The 15,910-nt window shown below is 45.5% G+C and overlaps 1 protein-coding gene across 1 annotated transcript in view; it reads left to right on the top strand.

Moving 5' to 3' along the window:
• The window catches only part of TENM2 (teneurin transmembrane protein 2), a 1,008,125-nt gene that overhangs the window by 826,779 nt on the left and 165,436 nt on the right, over window positions 1-15,910 (top strand). The window contains exon 10 of the mRNA XM_032628422.1: window positions 14,817-15,011. Within this exon, the coding sequence (XP_032484313.1) occupies window positions 14,817-15,011 (195 nt within the window). The remainder of the gene's footprint in view (window positions 1-14,816; window positions 15,012-15,910) is intronic.

Raw genomic sequence — 15,910 nt, 5'->3', positions numbered from 1 at the left:
TACCGAATATAGTTCCCTGTGCTATACAGTAGGACCTTGTTGTATATCCATCCTATATATACTAGTTTGCATCTGCTAATCCCAAACTCCCAATCCATCCCTTCCCCACCTCCCCCTCTGCCTTGGCAACCACAAGTCTGATCTCTGTCTGTGAGTCTGTTTCTGTTTTGTAGATATGTCCATTTGCGTCATATTTTAGATTCATGTAAGTGATATCATATGGTATTTGTCTTTCTCTTTCTGACTTACTTCGCTTGGTATGTTAATCTCTAGGTCCATCCATGTTGCTGCAAATCGCATTATTTCATTCTTTTTTATGGCTGAGTCATATTCCATTGTGTGTATATATATACCACATCTTCTTTATCCATTCGTCTGTTGAGGGACATTTAGATTTTTTCCGTGTCTCGGCTATTGTAAATAGTGTGCTATGAACATAGAGTGCATGTATCTTTTTGAATTACAGTTTTGTCCGGATATAGGCCCAGGAGAGGGATTGCCGGCTCATATGACAACTCTATTTTTAGTGTTTTGAGGAACCTCCATACTGTTCTCCGTAGTGGCTGCACCATTTAGATTCCCACCAACAGTGTAGGAGGGTTCCCTTTTCTCCACGCCCTCTCCAGCATTTGTTATCTATAGACTTTTTAATGATGGCTGTTCTGACTGGTGTGCGGTGATACCTCACTGGAGTTTTGATTTGCGTTCGAGAAAGGAATCTTTGCACTGCCCTGAGCAATCAATCCCAGTCAGCTTCTCACACATTCATTTCACATCAAGAATCCCCAAATTGGGTCCTACTGTATATATAGCACATGTGAAGCAGCCTGGCTCCCAGATAAATTCAAGCCTTGAGCATCTCATCTCCTAAGTATGGGCTCCTGAAAAATAACAAAATTCACTACCTACACCTGTGTGATATAGCGAGCACCCAGTAAAAAGAGGCACACAGATTTAACTCTACCAGCTTCAAATGGGTAAACCTAATGATTAGCTCCTCGTTTACTTGTGGTCAGTTAAGCCTCCTTTTCGGATAGTTATAATAACAACTAATAGTTATTACGTATTAAAGATGTACCAGGCATTGTGTAAGTACATAATACGTACTATCTTATCTGTTCTCATATCAACAATGTGAGATAAATCCTATTTTAGCCATCACCCCCCCAATATTTTAAGCTTTTTATATTAAAAGCATTTTTGTCTTGCAGTCAAGTTGCAAAAATGCACATAGAGTTCCCAGAGTTCACTCAGCTTCCCCTAATGTCAACATTTTAAATTATCAAAGTTCAGTTAGTGAAACCAGGAAATTAACATTGATCGATGCTATTGACTAATTCACAGACTTGTTTCCTATTTTGCCCTTTTTTTTTCTGGTCCAGATCCCACATTGTGTTTAGTTGTCATGTCTCCTTAGTCCCCTCCAGTCTGCGAGGGCTCCTCTCTCTCTTCTTGTCTTTCATGACCTTGACCGTCTTGAAGAGTACTGGTCAGGTATTTTTTAGCTTGTCCCTGCATGCGGGTTTGTCTGATGTTTACTCGTGATTAGATGGAGGTTGTGCATTTTTCCCAAGATGCTATGCCCTCCTCAGTGAGTCCTATCAAAGATGCATTTCTGATCTTTAACAAGAAAAAGATTCAAATGGGGCTGTGTGTGTGAGGGTGTGTGTGGTTCCGGGTGTGAGCGTGTGTGTACCTTCCCCTCACCCCTCACGCGTAAGGCAGAGATGCTTGGGTGGCCGTATCCCCTTGGTCCAGCACAGTCTGTCAGTGACTACGACACACTGCTACTCACAAACAACTTTTGAGCCCAGGAGGCTCGTAGGTGTTAGCAGGGAGTGACCTGGAGCAGCCAGGGTGAGGTAATCAAGCTAGCAAGTGCAGAGAGGAGAGACAGCTGGTCCCGAGGCCCCTGCTACCCTGAACAGTGCATGCCATCTCCCGGCCGTGGCCCACAATCATGTCCCTTCTTTCTTGATAAAAGCCCTTAGGAGGTCCCGAGCCCAGGTCCACCCGCATCACAAACTCGCATTCCCCTTTGTGCCTGCACTGCCAGCTGTGCCCAGGATGCCTCGGGTCTGCCAGTTTCTGCTACTGCAGGCAGCCGGCATACTCAGGCCCTCCTGCCAGAGGGAGAATTCGCCACATTCCGAGCGGCCGGGTGTATGTCCGAGTGACAGAAACGCGGATTTACCCTCCTGACCTCGTGCTGCACCTCCCGCGCCCTCAGACGTGCGGTGCAGACGACAGCTCCTTGTCTCCTGATAAACCTGACAGTCTGCATCAGGCATCTGACGACATCCCCGCAGGGAATGGAGGAAGCAGTCGGCATGAATTCGCAGGGCATTCATTCCTCAGCCCCCACCAAACCGGGGGCTCCGAGGGGCTCAGATGTCAAAGTGGAACTGACCCTCACCCCAGAAGAATGTATGGGGGTTCTAACACCTTGTTCCAAATCAGTCAAGGGGACCCAACTTATTCGTGCATCCAGCAGACGCTTATCATATGCCTGCACTAAGCACCAGAGATACAATGATGGGCAAGAACGCCAGGGCCTGCCTTCTGAGAGCTTCCCGTCTGATGGATGCGCGTGATAAGTGAGTGGGAAATGGAAGCCTAAGTCCAAAATGCTGGGCTGTGGGCTCTGAATGCTATTATAGATGTTATTAAGGAGACGATCAGGAAGTTCATGAAGCAACGAAGTGTGGATCTATGAAAATAGTCAATTAGTATCGGGGAACGTGAAGAAAATTCCATGGGGGGAGAGTCTAGTAAAGGAGCTACACTGAATAGTGTCTTCTAGCATAGAATTTCATTAATTGTTTAATGCAATAAACAATCTGTTCAGATTCAGAGCTTGAGGACAGATGGCATTTCTTTCCCAATAACTCGTGCCATTTTCCGTCAGGTGCCTCTCTTGTCCAGCTAGAACCGTGCCCATGATTCAGTTAGTGTTTAGTTTATGTTTTTTTCTGTTATTACTAATCCCCTTGCATGACTTTCTCATTACTATACTTCTATGCTATTTGCTGTGGGCTAGATGCTTTTTAACTCTGATTCCTTTTTCTTTCATTGACTTTTATTGAAAGGTCTCTCAATGACTTAAGATGCTTCCTTGAGTCGCGTGTAAAGCAGTTTTGCCCTTCAGAAGACCTCCAGGGCTTCTGATGATCTTGTTTTGACACTGGCTTCTCAGATGGCATATTTGGTGCTGAGCTTAAGGCCCCAACCTGCAGTAGAAACTTAACACACCAGAGCCTTCCTTGTTCGGTAACGCGTGTTTAATAGCGATTAGAAACGACAACGCCCGCTGCCGATCAGCTGTCAGGGGCGGCCCAGAAATGCCACGACCACGGGAACGTGAAGTCTTCTTTCTGCGGGGGTGGTCTCCGCTCCTACCCGGTTTGTGTGGAGCCTTGAGAAGACAGAATGGGGATCTTGCCAGTTTTCTCCCATTACCTGGCAAACGTACCCACTGCTCAGTCCTTCTCGGCCAAGTGCTAGCACAAAAGTCAAATCATCGTCATCATTGCTGACATGTATCGAGTTTTGACTATGAGCCAACCACTGCACTGAGCAGCTGCATAATTATCTCATTGAATCATTAATTGTCCTATTTTATAGATGACTATGATCCCCTTGGACAGAGGAGGAAAATGAAACACAGAGAGGTTCAGTAACATGCTCAAAATCACTCAGCTCATAAGCGGTATTACTAGGATTCAAACCAAGCAGTTTGGCCTGCCCTCTTAACGCTAGACCAGCCATGAGATGGATTCACCTCAGAAGATGTGAGGTGTAAGGAAGACGTGCTTTGCAAGTTTGTGTGGCAGTTGTACACTGGGATTTGGGTTTGAACCCCAGAAACCTTAAGGAGAGGAAACTAGGGTTTACTAGGTAGAGAGTGGCAAAGCAGGCATTTGAAACAAAGTCTGTCTGACATCGGAGCCTGTTGCTCTGAGCCACTGTCCTCCCAGCCCCACAAGCTGGGACATCCTATCACCTCCCTCATCTTATCATTTGCCAACTCCTATTTCATCGACCTTCAACCCACTGTTCTCCTATCCTCACAGCCACTGCCCTGTTCACTTGGCCACCAGCTCTCCCTGATGGCATTTCTCCTACTCACCACCAGTGGCGTTCTCCCAGAGCTCTTAGGAGCATTGACCCTGCTCTCCCCAAACACCTACAGTGGCTCCCGGTTGCCTCCGCCAGTGGTTGTCAATCTTTGGTTTAAAGACATTTATCTGGGGAGATTGTTATAAATGCATACTGCCAGGCTCTTCCCCATGCCAGCCGGTTCTGAAGCAGTAGGACTGGTGTGTAGCTCAGGCTTGTGCACATTTTTAATTATCCTCCAGTAGGGCCCTGATGCTGGTGGTCAGGGGCCATAGGCTGAGAATAAATAACATAGTTCTTAGAATGAGGTTCACGGTCTTCCATGATCTGAGCTCCTTTGGCACCGTCTCCCACTACGTCCCATACACCATAGATTCCAGCTACTTGTCCCTCATAGACACCACGGCCCTGCTTCTTCCTCTCTGCTCATGCCATTTTCTTGGCTGGAGTGTTCTCATCCTTCCCAAACTTTCCTACAAACCGCTGCTGATCCTTGAGGACCAAGCTCCCAGGTCACCACCTCCCTGACGCACCCACAGAGGGAGCCCTGCAGTCACACAGGACTTGGCGACACCTTAGCAGTCAGTGGCCCTTCATCCCGTGCCATGTTCTAGCTGGGGGGTGACATCGGTTTCTCCCACTGGATCACGAGCTTCCAGCCGCTTTCTTTGTATCTCCCTGCACCTAGTTTGGCACCCAGGGGATAGTAAGTGCTCTCTAAATGTCTAGGGGCTTGAATTTAGGGGGTCAAAGATCATACAGATGAAAACATTGCTGGGAAACGTACAAGACAAAGTGAATGCTAGAAAACAAGATTCAAATTTGTTGGATTAATCACACAGGGATAAATCAGCCAACACCGAGACACAAATTTCAATGAAGGAGGAAGGGAGAGAGCAAGTGAGGGAGGGGAAATGGAGGAATGAAGAAAAGGAGGAAGGAGCAACAGTTTACAGAAAAGAAATACCATTTGTTCTGCAGTTTACCTGCATCCTCTCAGAAGGACAAAGCTATGAAGAATGGAAGCTGCAGAGTTTGAATTGGCTAGGTTTGAATCCATGCTCCTCTAGTTAACTGCTCCCATTTTAGAAAATTACTTAACCTCTCTGGGCCTTTGTTGTCTCATCCATAAAATGGGGGCAGTAGCAGTACCACCTGATGGATTGCCGTGAGGACTAAAAGGTAAATGCGTGTAAAGCATGTAGAACCATGCTCGGCATGTATTAAATGCTCCATAAACATTAGCCAGCATTAATCTTCACAATCGCCTTTGAAATCATTGTTATTATCCCTATTTTACAGGAGAAACAGAGACTTAGAGAAAATAAGCTACTTGCCGAAGGTCACACTGCAGGCTAGATTTTGAGGCCGTGTCTGTCTGACTCTGAGGCTTATGGCCCTAACTTGGTTTTCCTAACTTGGCAGGAAGATCCCCTAAAAGGGGGGCAGTGACCACTCACTCTCAAAGCCCTCACAGACAGCGCAGCTACCTGACTCTCCTGGCTGGCTCCACTGCCCGCCCCCCACCCCACCGCTTTCCCGTCTCCCCATCAGTTCCTCCCCTTAGTGGATGTCTGCGCTCAGGAGAGAGATGACAAGCCCCTTCTTCCCCACCACCCGAGAAGTGCTTTCCTCAGAGCATCCTTTGCAAAGAAGCCACTTTCCCTTTTCTCAGCTGGCCTCACCTCTCTCAGTGAAAGATGATCAGATCCCACCTGTCCTTCCTGGAACCACCTAGGATGTTCCTTCAGACACTCCATCTTTCACACCTGTCTTCCTCTGCCACCCCAGCTGCTCCCCACAATCTCCTGTAATGCAGACAGGCCAGGGGCCATGGCTGCTGCCCACAGGAGCCATTCCACGATCCACTGCAGTTCGAGGCTGAATCCCACCTCTCCTTCGTCCCATCCTTGACCTGAGAAAACGTGCAGGAATTCCTTGGCAGCAAGAACCCAGGAGGTGGGGTTTGAAGCCAAGCCCTTGGTTCGTGCTTTGCAGAAAGTGTCTCCACACTTACCTTTGATAAAACAGTCGAAGAACCTCTGCACATATTCAGCACAAAGTGTGTGCCGGGCCCTGTGCAAAGGGTTTAACCAGAGTGATCTCGTGTCATCCTCACATCCTGCATCATTATCATCCCCATTTCACAGCTAAGGAAACTGAGGCCCAGAGAAGTTAAGGTACTAGCCCAGGTATGGCTTTAGAACCCTATGTATCAGAATCACCTGTTAACTCACAGCTTGCTGGCTTCTCCCCACCCGCCCCCCAAAGTTTCTGATTCAGTAGGTCTGGGGTGCTAGCATCAGCCCGGAGAGCTTGTTAGATATCCAAACCCTCAGGCCCCACGCCAGACCCTCTGGATCAGAATCTCACTCTCACGGCATCCCCAAATGACTTATGCGCGCATCCAAGTCTGAGTCTGGATGACGTTGCCCTTGGACTCTGCTCATGTGACCCAGAGAGATCTGAACGGCAGCAGCATTACCACTTTTATCTTACTTCCCCCCAGCTTGCCAAGCAGGTGTGGAGGATGCCTGCCTCCCCAGTTTGGAAGCTGCAGTGCCCTTTATTTGGTCCCCTCATGTGAGTCCATGCCTCTAGAACGTGGCCACTCCCACTGTTTCCCAGGCTTGTTGCATCACCAAACATAAATCACTTGGCAGGACCTACCTCAGTCAGCCCTCCCCCAAGTCAAATCGCTTCTGAGGCTAAAAACTTCTTGTTTCCCTTTTAGACTACTAGATGAGTTGCAGAACAGTCTTACAAAGCAGAGTGCCTAACCCCGGAGAAACTTGCTGTAGGTGTGATGCGTACAGAGGTGGGGAAGTACTCCGGTTTTAGAAAAAAACTTCCGTATTGGGGAAAAAAACAGTCTTTAGAGAGGTCAGCTGGGATGGGTGCTGGGAAAGAGTGTTTCCCCCATCTTGTCTCTTTTTGATGTGATGATTTGGAACAATTTTCTCCTAATAAAAATAATGATAATAAAATCAAATCTATAGATTTCTTACTATGTGCCAGGCATTGTACATGGCACTTCACAGACATTATTTCATTTCATCCCCTTAAAAACACCATGGGTTTTTCATCCAGAATTTTTGTCCCATTTTAAAGATAAGGAAATTGAGGTGAAAAAGAGTGTCCATAGTTACACAGCTGGTAAAAACGAAGGGAAATTCGGGCTAACTCATAAGCCTACACTGCCTGGTATTGTTCTACCTGCTGGGGAGACGGCAGTGAATAAACAGACCTTCAGGTCTTGGGGAAGCTCCCACGCTTGTGGATAACGAGACACCGGTAATTTGCAAGCTGGTCTCAATGCTTAAAGCATAATAAGAATGAAAAGCTACTTCAATCTGGACTTGAGCTGCAAAAAGCTTACTGTGTACCCTGAAAATTTTCAAATATTCACTATATAATTAATGCTGTTCAGTCACACACCACACACACACACAAACTTAAACTTTTTTAAGAACAGCTTAAGCACTTATCGATTGAGAACTTTTATAACTCTCAAAATGGAGGCATCCCCATATCTCTACAGGTATTTTAAATGAGTTGAATTAATCATAGGCTTAAAAGTCTCTTGCGATCTTCCTTAACTTCCCTGGGTTTAATTAAAACATCTGTGCACTTTTAATTTATCGATTCATCCAACTCATATGTCATGTTTTTAACACACCCCAGCATGCTCTGCATCATTTTTAACCCGATTTCCACTTAACTAAAGCAATTAAATTCACCCCGGATTAATTAAAGCATCCATACTTTCGTGCTTAAGTCAGCCCGTGCTTCTTTCCCCACATGGCTCCTGAATGTCAGAGATCTGACGCACCTGATGAGTTTTTCGTCCTTGTGGAAATTCTTCCCTGAATCACTTCCTGGCTTATTAATATGCCATCTGAAAGAACGGGAATGAGGAAGTGGGTGCACCTGAACTTTGGCCCTCTGAGCCAGAGACTGTGACCCCGTCTGTCAGAAGCATCCTTTGCTTTCCTCTCTTCACAGGGCGCCTGCTGGATCTTGCCCCCCTCCCCCGAGACCAACTAGAGTGTCTGAGTGGTCCAGGCAGGAAGGTGGTGGGTGGCTGTTCTGGTCAGAGGCAATCATCGTGAACAGAATGCCTGGTGATCTTTGCATTTATACTTCATCATTGCTCCTTAGTTCTGCTTTCCAACCTCCTCACTCTTCCTACAAAAAACAGTCCTTTCTTGTCCTGACCATTGAATAGGGAGGGAAAACTGAGGCACCAGCATCGACAGGCTTCACCGTTGGGCATGGGATGCCAGACAGCTATTCAGATAGGGACAAGTGATCCCCCTAGAAACTAGTTTGGATTTCTGCCCCTACCCACCGTGACAGAGCCCGTTTCCCCTCAGCCATGGCAGTGTTGAGGGTTATCAGTCTTTTAGATTTGTTTTGTTGTTTTTTTGTTTAAGTTTTTAATTGAAGTACAGTTGATTTACAGTGTTGCGTTAATTTCCGTTGTCCAGCAAAGTGATTCAGTTGTACATATACATATACATTCTTTATTTATATTCTTTTCCACTATGGTTTATCATAGGATATTGAGTATAGTTCTCTGTGCTATACAGTAGGACCTTGTTTATCCATTCTATATATAAAAACCTATAGATCTTTTAAAATCTAAGTCAAGGATTATTTCTCATGTTTTTATCTATACTTATTTAATGGCTAATGAAGCTGAGAATCTTTGCATACTTTTATTGGCAGTGTAAAATTATATTTATATGTCCTTTGCCCAGGTTTTCGTTTGTCTGTTTTTATTGATTTGTAAGAGCTCTTTGTGTATTTCATACATCAAACATTTTTCTGTGAAATGTGTTAGAAAATATTTTTTCCCAATGTTGCTCATCCCTCAGTTTCGTTTAGGGTGTTTCTTTATCATGTAGAAGATTTAAATTTTAAGTGATCACATCTGATCTTGGTTTCTGGAACTGATGTCTTTTTTATATATCCCACTCTCAAGAAAATAAGATTAGTCTTCAATATTTTTTCCAATACTGTTGTAGTTTATTTTTCTATTTGGATCTTTAATCTGTATCGGATTTATTTCTGAGTGTAGTACGCAGTAGAGGTCAGACTTTATTGTCTGCCAAATACGGTGTCTAACACCGCACTGTAAGATGTTACGGAAAAACCCAAACGCACTTTCAGGCCAACCCCATAGATTGTCAATTGCAAGGATGGAGCAAGAAGCAAAACTCGCCTTTCCTGACTTCGGCTTAGCACCAAGCTACGTCCACAGTCTCGAAAGACGATGGGACACCCGTTTTGGTTTCGAGGACACTGAACTTGCTTTGCCTCACCTCCATGATCCAAATATTATATCCTCAACTGCTTCAGGAGACTCAAGGCATCTTTGTTTCTCTGTCCCTTTTCCCCACCACCTAACCCAGCTACTAGCACACATTAGCTTCTTCATAAGTGTTCATTGACTAACTGGGATGTGAGGCAACCAATTGTTAGTATGATTTTGACACTTTACCCAGAGTACTAGGTTCAAGTATTCTCAAGTCTCTTTTCCAGAAGGGTTTTCTATCAGATTTCGAATCATTTTTAAAAGACACCTTATTTGTTTTCTGTCTTTTAATTTTATTGAAGTGTAGTTGAGTTACGATGTTGTGTTAATTTCTGCTGTACAGCAAAGTGATTCAGTTATACATGTATATATTCTTTTTCATATTCTTTTCCATTATGGTTTATCAGAGGATACTGAATATAGTTCCCTGTGCTATACAGTAGGACCTTGTTGTTTATCCATTCTATATAAAATAGTTTGCATCTGCTAATCCCAAACTCCCAGTTCGTCCCTCCTCCACTCCCCTCCCCCTTGGCAACCACAAGTCTGTTCTCTGCGTCTGTGAGTCTGTTTCTGATTTGTAAATAAGTCCATTTGTGTCATGTTTTATGTTCCACATATAAGTGATATCATGTGGTATTTGTCTTTCTCTGTCTGACTTCGCTTAGTATGATAATCTCTAGGTCCGTCCATGTTGCTGCAAATGGCATTATTTCATTCTTTCTGTGGCTGAGTAATATTCCATTGTATACATGAACCACATCTTCTGCATCCATTCATCTGTCGATGGACACTTAGGTGGTTTCCATGTCTTGGCTGTTGTAAATAGTGCTGCTATGAATATTGGGGTGCGTGTATCTTTTCAAATTATAGTTGTGTCTGGATATATGCCCAGAAGTGGGATCGCAGAATCATATGGCAACCCTATTTTTAAAAAGACACATTGTTCGAAAGTCCCTCCGCATATCTAGCCCAGCCCACAAATGACTTGTCGAGTTGCAGGCATTTTTCCCTCTGTCTGTCTGGCTGGCTGGCTGAGCCTCCTCAACCCCCTCTACCTTCTCTCCAGGTAGTGTCTGTACTGTAAGCTCCAGGTAGGTGGGACCCCTTTAACTTAAAGCAGCAGACACAGGTGGCTTGTCCTGTTACTTCTCACTGAGTAAATAACACTGACAATTCATTTCATCCATTACAGAGAACTTCGGGGGGAGAAAAAAAAAAGCTGCAGCTTGGTCATTAAAATGAGCTTTACACCATTTAGGTGAATCTAAATTGTGTCATTTCTTTTTGTCATCAGCCTGTTAACTTGTCAGTCCTTAGTGGCAGTGGTATATTTTTCTTCTGCGCAAGTCTTAGAGCTTCCATTTACTAGATTTAGTAAAACAGGAATAGTGACTTTGTGCAAACATTTTAATTAATTTTAAATAGGAAGTTGAATGTACAATGCTGTGCTCCTGGAAAGCCTTAGGAACAGGGGAGAAAGACGGGGACATAAAACTTTCCACGTGTGATTCCAGAACCATCTCCCTCCCACAACCAGAGAAGACTAGGGGAAGAAAAAGATGATGTCTTTCTGTCAGTATTACTTGATGCTTTTCTGGTGGTGGTGGTCGTGGGTGTGTGCCTTTGAGACCTACTGCATCTTTAATTTTATTAACCCTTGAAGTCAGTCTGGAGATTCAGTTTGGAATTTCATAAGGGAACATCCGTTAATTACAAACCAGGTGTCAGCTACTGTTTTGAGTCCTCAGACATTTTAGCACACTTAATGTTCCCATCAACTCTGAGAGAGAGTTTTTTGATGGGGAAAGTGGGTCTCAGAGAAGTACAGTGATCTTGTCAAAATCCCAAGGCTGGTAAGTGATGGGTCAGGATTTGAACCCAGGTCATTCTGGCATCGAAACCCTTATTCTTTCCACCTGTGTTCCATATCACTTCCAGGCAGGTGCAGTCAGAATTGTTTGTCCTATAACCTGTCATAAAAAAAAAAAATCTTGTAGATTTAGTGATAGTAAAACTATAAGAAAAGTTATTAATGCAGGAGGTCCCCACCTCACGCAGCCTCTCGCATGAGAACCAAGCTGAGCCTTACATACTGTGATGCTCTGGGTTGAGTTGTGTCTGAGGATGAGTCAGTTACCCTGAGGGAAGGAGTTCTCCGTGCAGGTCAGCCCAGTGACCACTGGAAGGCGCTCATCTGACACTTGCCCTCTGTCCCATGGTAAATGGGTTACGAGAGAGCGTCGTTCTTCTTTAACCTGCCTTCTGCTTTTGTTATGTGACATCAGCAGAACCTGTCAAGCGCCCTGCTTTCTGGAGAACATCACAGTGTTTTTCATTTTCTACCACCCTCCTGGTGAGCATAGAGCAAACATATTGAAGGAAGGCTGCATTTAGAATGTGGAGACCTCCCTGACCTGACTATTCTCTACCTTTTTTTTCCCTGAGTAATTTAAGTAGGTCATATTTTAAATTTGACTTCCCAGGCACGTGGTTTTAAATAAAATCCATTCTTACCTTCTAGACAATCCAATTTTTTTCACCACTTGGAGTCTATGCAGAAGAAAAACAGTTACAATATGAATAAAGTAAATAATCCTAACTGTATTTTATCAATTAATAAAGACAATAATTGTTTCCTCCTTACGTTCTACCCTCTTCCACCTTTTGGGTGGAAGGAAAGTGCAACGGGAGCCCATCGGTGGTGATTTGATGTAACTTTCTCTGCCATCCAGGACAAGTTCAATATATAACCCTCATGTCAGAAACAGCCCTTGGCAGCTCTTATCACTAGGCATGGGTAGCCACGCTTCTTACTGTTTTCCTGTTTGAGTGTGCAAGGGAAGAAGTGCGGTAAGAAATGATGCTGATTCTAGTCTTCCCACCGGGAGATATCCCACAAGTGTTACCTAGATCAGAAATGGCAGGTGAGTTTTCTCCTGCCACCTCCACCTGCTCCCACGTCCCAGCCAGGGCGCTACATTGAAGGTTTTTAGGCTCTTCCTAGGCTCAGGAGGACAAGATGCCATGATCTGCCCCTGCAGACGTGCAGGAAGGGAGAATAGTAGCTCATGTACACTCATTTGCCCTCCCTGACCTAAAGCTTAGCGTGAGTCTTATGGGGCACTGACATGGAACCAATTTACTTTGTCCTGGAAGCCCTCTCAGTACTTTGAGAAAGCCCATCGTTTCTCATACGTGTTGGTATTTGCACGGTCTCTAATCTGAATCTTGGGCACCCTTGTTCAAAACTCTTTCGTCTACCCTCTCTCAGACAATCGGCATGGGTCGCAGCTCTACAGATCTCTCTGCTCAAATCTCTCGGAAATAGAAGGCGTACTGCCTACATTTAGAAAGAGTTTATCTAAATTTAACATGTAGCTTTGATGTTCTCTCTTTTGATCTCATCCTTCTTCTCTGGTAGATTCATAAGGATAAGAATTCTACTGGAAATGGTTGTTTGTACAACTATTCTAAAATAGAATATGGGAGTGGGGATAGCCCCTCGATCATATGTCAGCTGTTGAGATGTTTTTGTTTCATGTCAGTTTACAGTTAGGGTCAATTACAGTCGACACACACTTCACGAGAAAAAGGCATTGTATGTACAACATGAGGTCCACTCTAGAAATTGTTCTTTCCACACCTTTCATAAATGGCCATTTTGTGCTTGCCCACACGCCCACCACTTGGGAGTCCCTGAATGTCAGGAACATAACAGACATATTTACTCAATCAAGCCAACATTGATGAATGCAACACTGGAAGGAAATCAACAGTGATAAACATAGTCTTGTCCTTGAGTAGCTTACTGTATCTTGGGGAAATTAGACACGGAAGGAGAATTAATTACTATAAAAACTAAACAGAACATGACAACAAAAGGGGCACGGTAAGGTGGATGGGGCCTTTACTAAGGAGCGATCTAATTAGGCATGTACTCGCGTCAGGGGATGGGGAGACCATTCTAAGTCTTCTACAGGTGCATGTGTGCCAGTTGCAGGCACACATGTACCTGTAGAATTCTTGGAGCCTGTGCATTCCAAATCACAGGTAAACCAGGAATTGTTAAAACACCCCTGTCGGTCATTTCTGAAGGTCCCTGAATGCCAGTTCCATAGCCTGGAGCCATGCCCTCATTTTAGGCTCATGGTGGAAGCCAGGTTGGAAATTCAGGTTGTTTACAAACTGATCCTGAAGTGAAAAGTCCAAAGTCTGAAGGTGACCACTGAAATCTCCAAATGGGCAGTGTTGGCACGGTTGAGGCCAAACTGGTAAGAACTGTTGGCAGTTCATACCAGACCGTCCCCAGATTGTCAGGCTTCTTCCTATGAACAGAGGCAAGAGGGTCCCTGCTGACATGAACTGCTAGAGATTTCATGTCTTCAACCTGCCCTCCCCTTCCTTACTTTTTTTTTTGGCGGTACGCGGGCCTCTCACCGCTGTGGCCTCTCCCGTTGCGGAGCACAGGCTCCGGACGCGCAGGCTCAGCGGCCACGGCTCACGGGCCCAGCCGCCCCGCGGCACGTGGGGTCTTCCCGGACCGGGGCACGGACCCGTGTCCCCTGCATCGGCAGGCGGACTCTCAACCACTGTGCCACCAGGGAAGCCCTCCCCTTCCTTTTTAATGAACATAAACATCAGGAGTAGGAGTTGACTAATCTGAGGGTAAAATATTCAGCAAAATGGGTACTGATCCGCATTACTGACAGCAGCAACGCGCGTGTCCATGCAGCTTAGTTAAAGGCACAGCTTAGAGTCCAGGCAACCTGGTTTCCAGCGGGGCCCCCCTACTCGTGACCTTTGTGATTTCCAGCAAAGTAATTTCACCAGTCTGAGCCTCAGCTATAAACTGGGAGCGTGATTCTAGCCTCCCACCTCGTTGGCTGGTCACGATGATTCAGCAGTAAGTGGCGCGTGAAGGATCCTATGCCGTGCCCAGCATACGATAAGCATTCAGTTGGTGGTAACTGCTGTTATTAGTAGCATTTTTAAAATTCATTTTTATTGGCGTATAGTTGATTTCCAATGTTGTGTTAGCTCCTGCTGTACAGCAAAGTGCATCAGTTATACATATGCCTATATCCACTCTTTTTTAGATTCTTTTCCCATACAGGTCGTTACAGAGTATCGAGGAGAGTTCCCTGTGCTATGCTGTAGGTTCTTATTAGTTGTTATTAGTAGCATTTTTGTTGTGGTGGTCATTGTTTATCTGAAGATGGCTCTGCACCTCCGTGGCCCAAGTCCCCAGCCAAGAGCGCTGCAAGCAAAGCCGAGATGCCCGGCAGGCTCAGCCTCCTTAGACGGACACAGCCCTTCAGGCGCTGTCCCCAGCCCCATCCTCTGTGACCCGGTGCTCTGTCTTTGCTCTTTGCAGCCGCCTGCCCCGTCCTGTGCAGCGGGAATGGACAGTACTCTAAAGGGACATGCCAGTGCTACAGCGGCTGGAAAGGCGCGGAGTGCGATGTGCCCTTGAATCAGTGCATCGATCCTTCCTGCGGGGGCCACGGCTCCTGCATCGATGGCAACTGTGTCTGCTCTGCCGGCTTCAAAGGCAAGCACTGCGAGGAAGGTAAGCGCCAAGGGGTGGGCTGGGCAGCCATGGGGGCGGGAGGCGTTTGCAGGCCTGGACCTTTGCTAGTGAGCCCAGTCCTGGCTCCGTGTTTTGCAAAGGAAGTTTCAACATTTTGCACTTCAAACCCCTCGGCTTTGATGAACTTCTTAAGCTGTAGAACTTAAGAGAGAAGGCTTGCCCAGCTGACTCTGGAAGACATGTTTTGTTTTCCCCTTCTTTATGTTAATTAGCTCCTTTCCTTTATCTCCTTTGTTTTCTGTCTTCCGTCTCCCTCTGCTTCTCCTCCCCTTCCTGCTCTTCCTTTTCCTTTTCCTTCCTTCCCCTTCCCCATCTTCCTCGTTTTTTCTGCTTTATTTAAAGTCCTCTGAATTGGGAATTATGGTATCCAGAAAAAAAGACACAAGAATCCTTAATCCTCCTCCCTTCCCCAAAGCTGTTTTCTTTTCTTTTTTTTTTTTTTTTTGTTTTTCCTTAAAGCTGTTCCTGGTAATCTCAGAGCCACATATGTCTGTGTAAATATTTCTGCAAAAATTAATATCAATAGAAGGCAGTCAGGCTTGAAAGACTATAGGTACCTGTGTCATTTAGAGACACCACGTAGGGCAAATGATCCTGGTTACCTACAGTCACAGAGACTTAGAGGAGAGTGGGCGTGCGGCGAGAGGGCTGGGATTTGATGAGTCCTGAAGAGCTCACTGTAGCGTGCTTTGAAGTGGTCGCTAGCACACATGGGCAAACCAAGCCTGATCGGAAGCTGGGGGCCGGCGGGGGGGTGGTTTGGGGGAGGAAGTACAGGAATACAGGAAAAGAACACCTCTCCGGAGGTGTTCGGAAACCAGCTCTAACTAGTCCTAGTTGCTCTGGTTAGTGCTCCTGGAAGTCATTTGGTAGCAAGG

Source organism: Phocoena sinus, chromosome 3 (assembly GCF_008692025.1).
Source record: "Phocoena sinus isolate mPhoSin1 chromosome 3, mPhoSin1.pri, whole genome shotgun sequence".
NCBI lineage: Eukaryota > Metazoa > Chordata > Mammalia > Artiodactyla > Phocoenidae > Phocoena > Phocoena sinus.
This window is presented reverse-complemented; position numbering and strand designations above follow the sequence as displayed.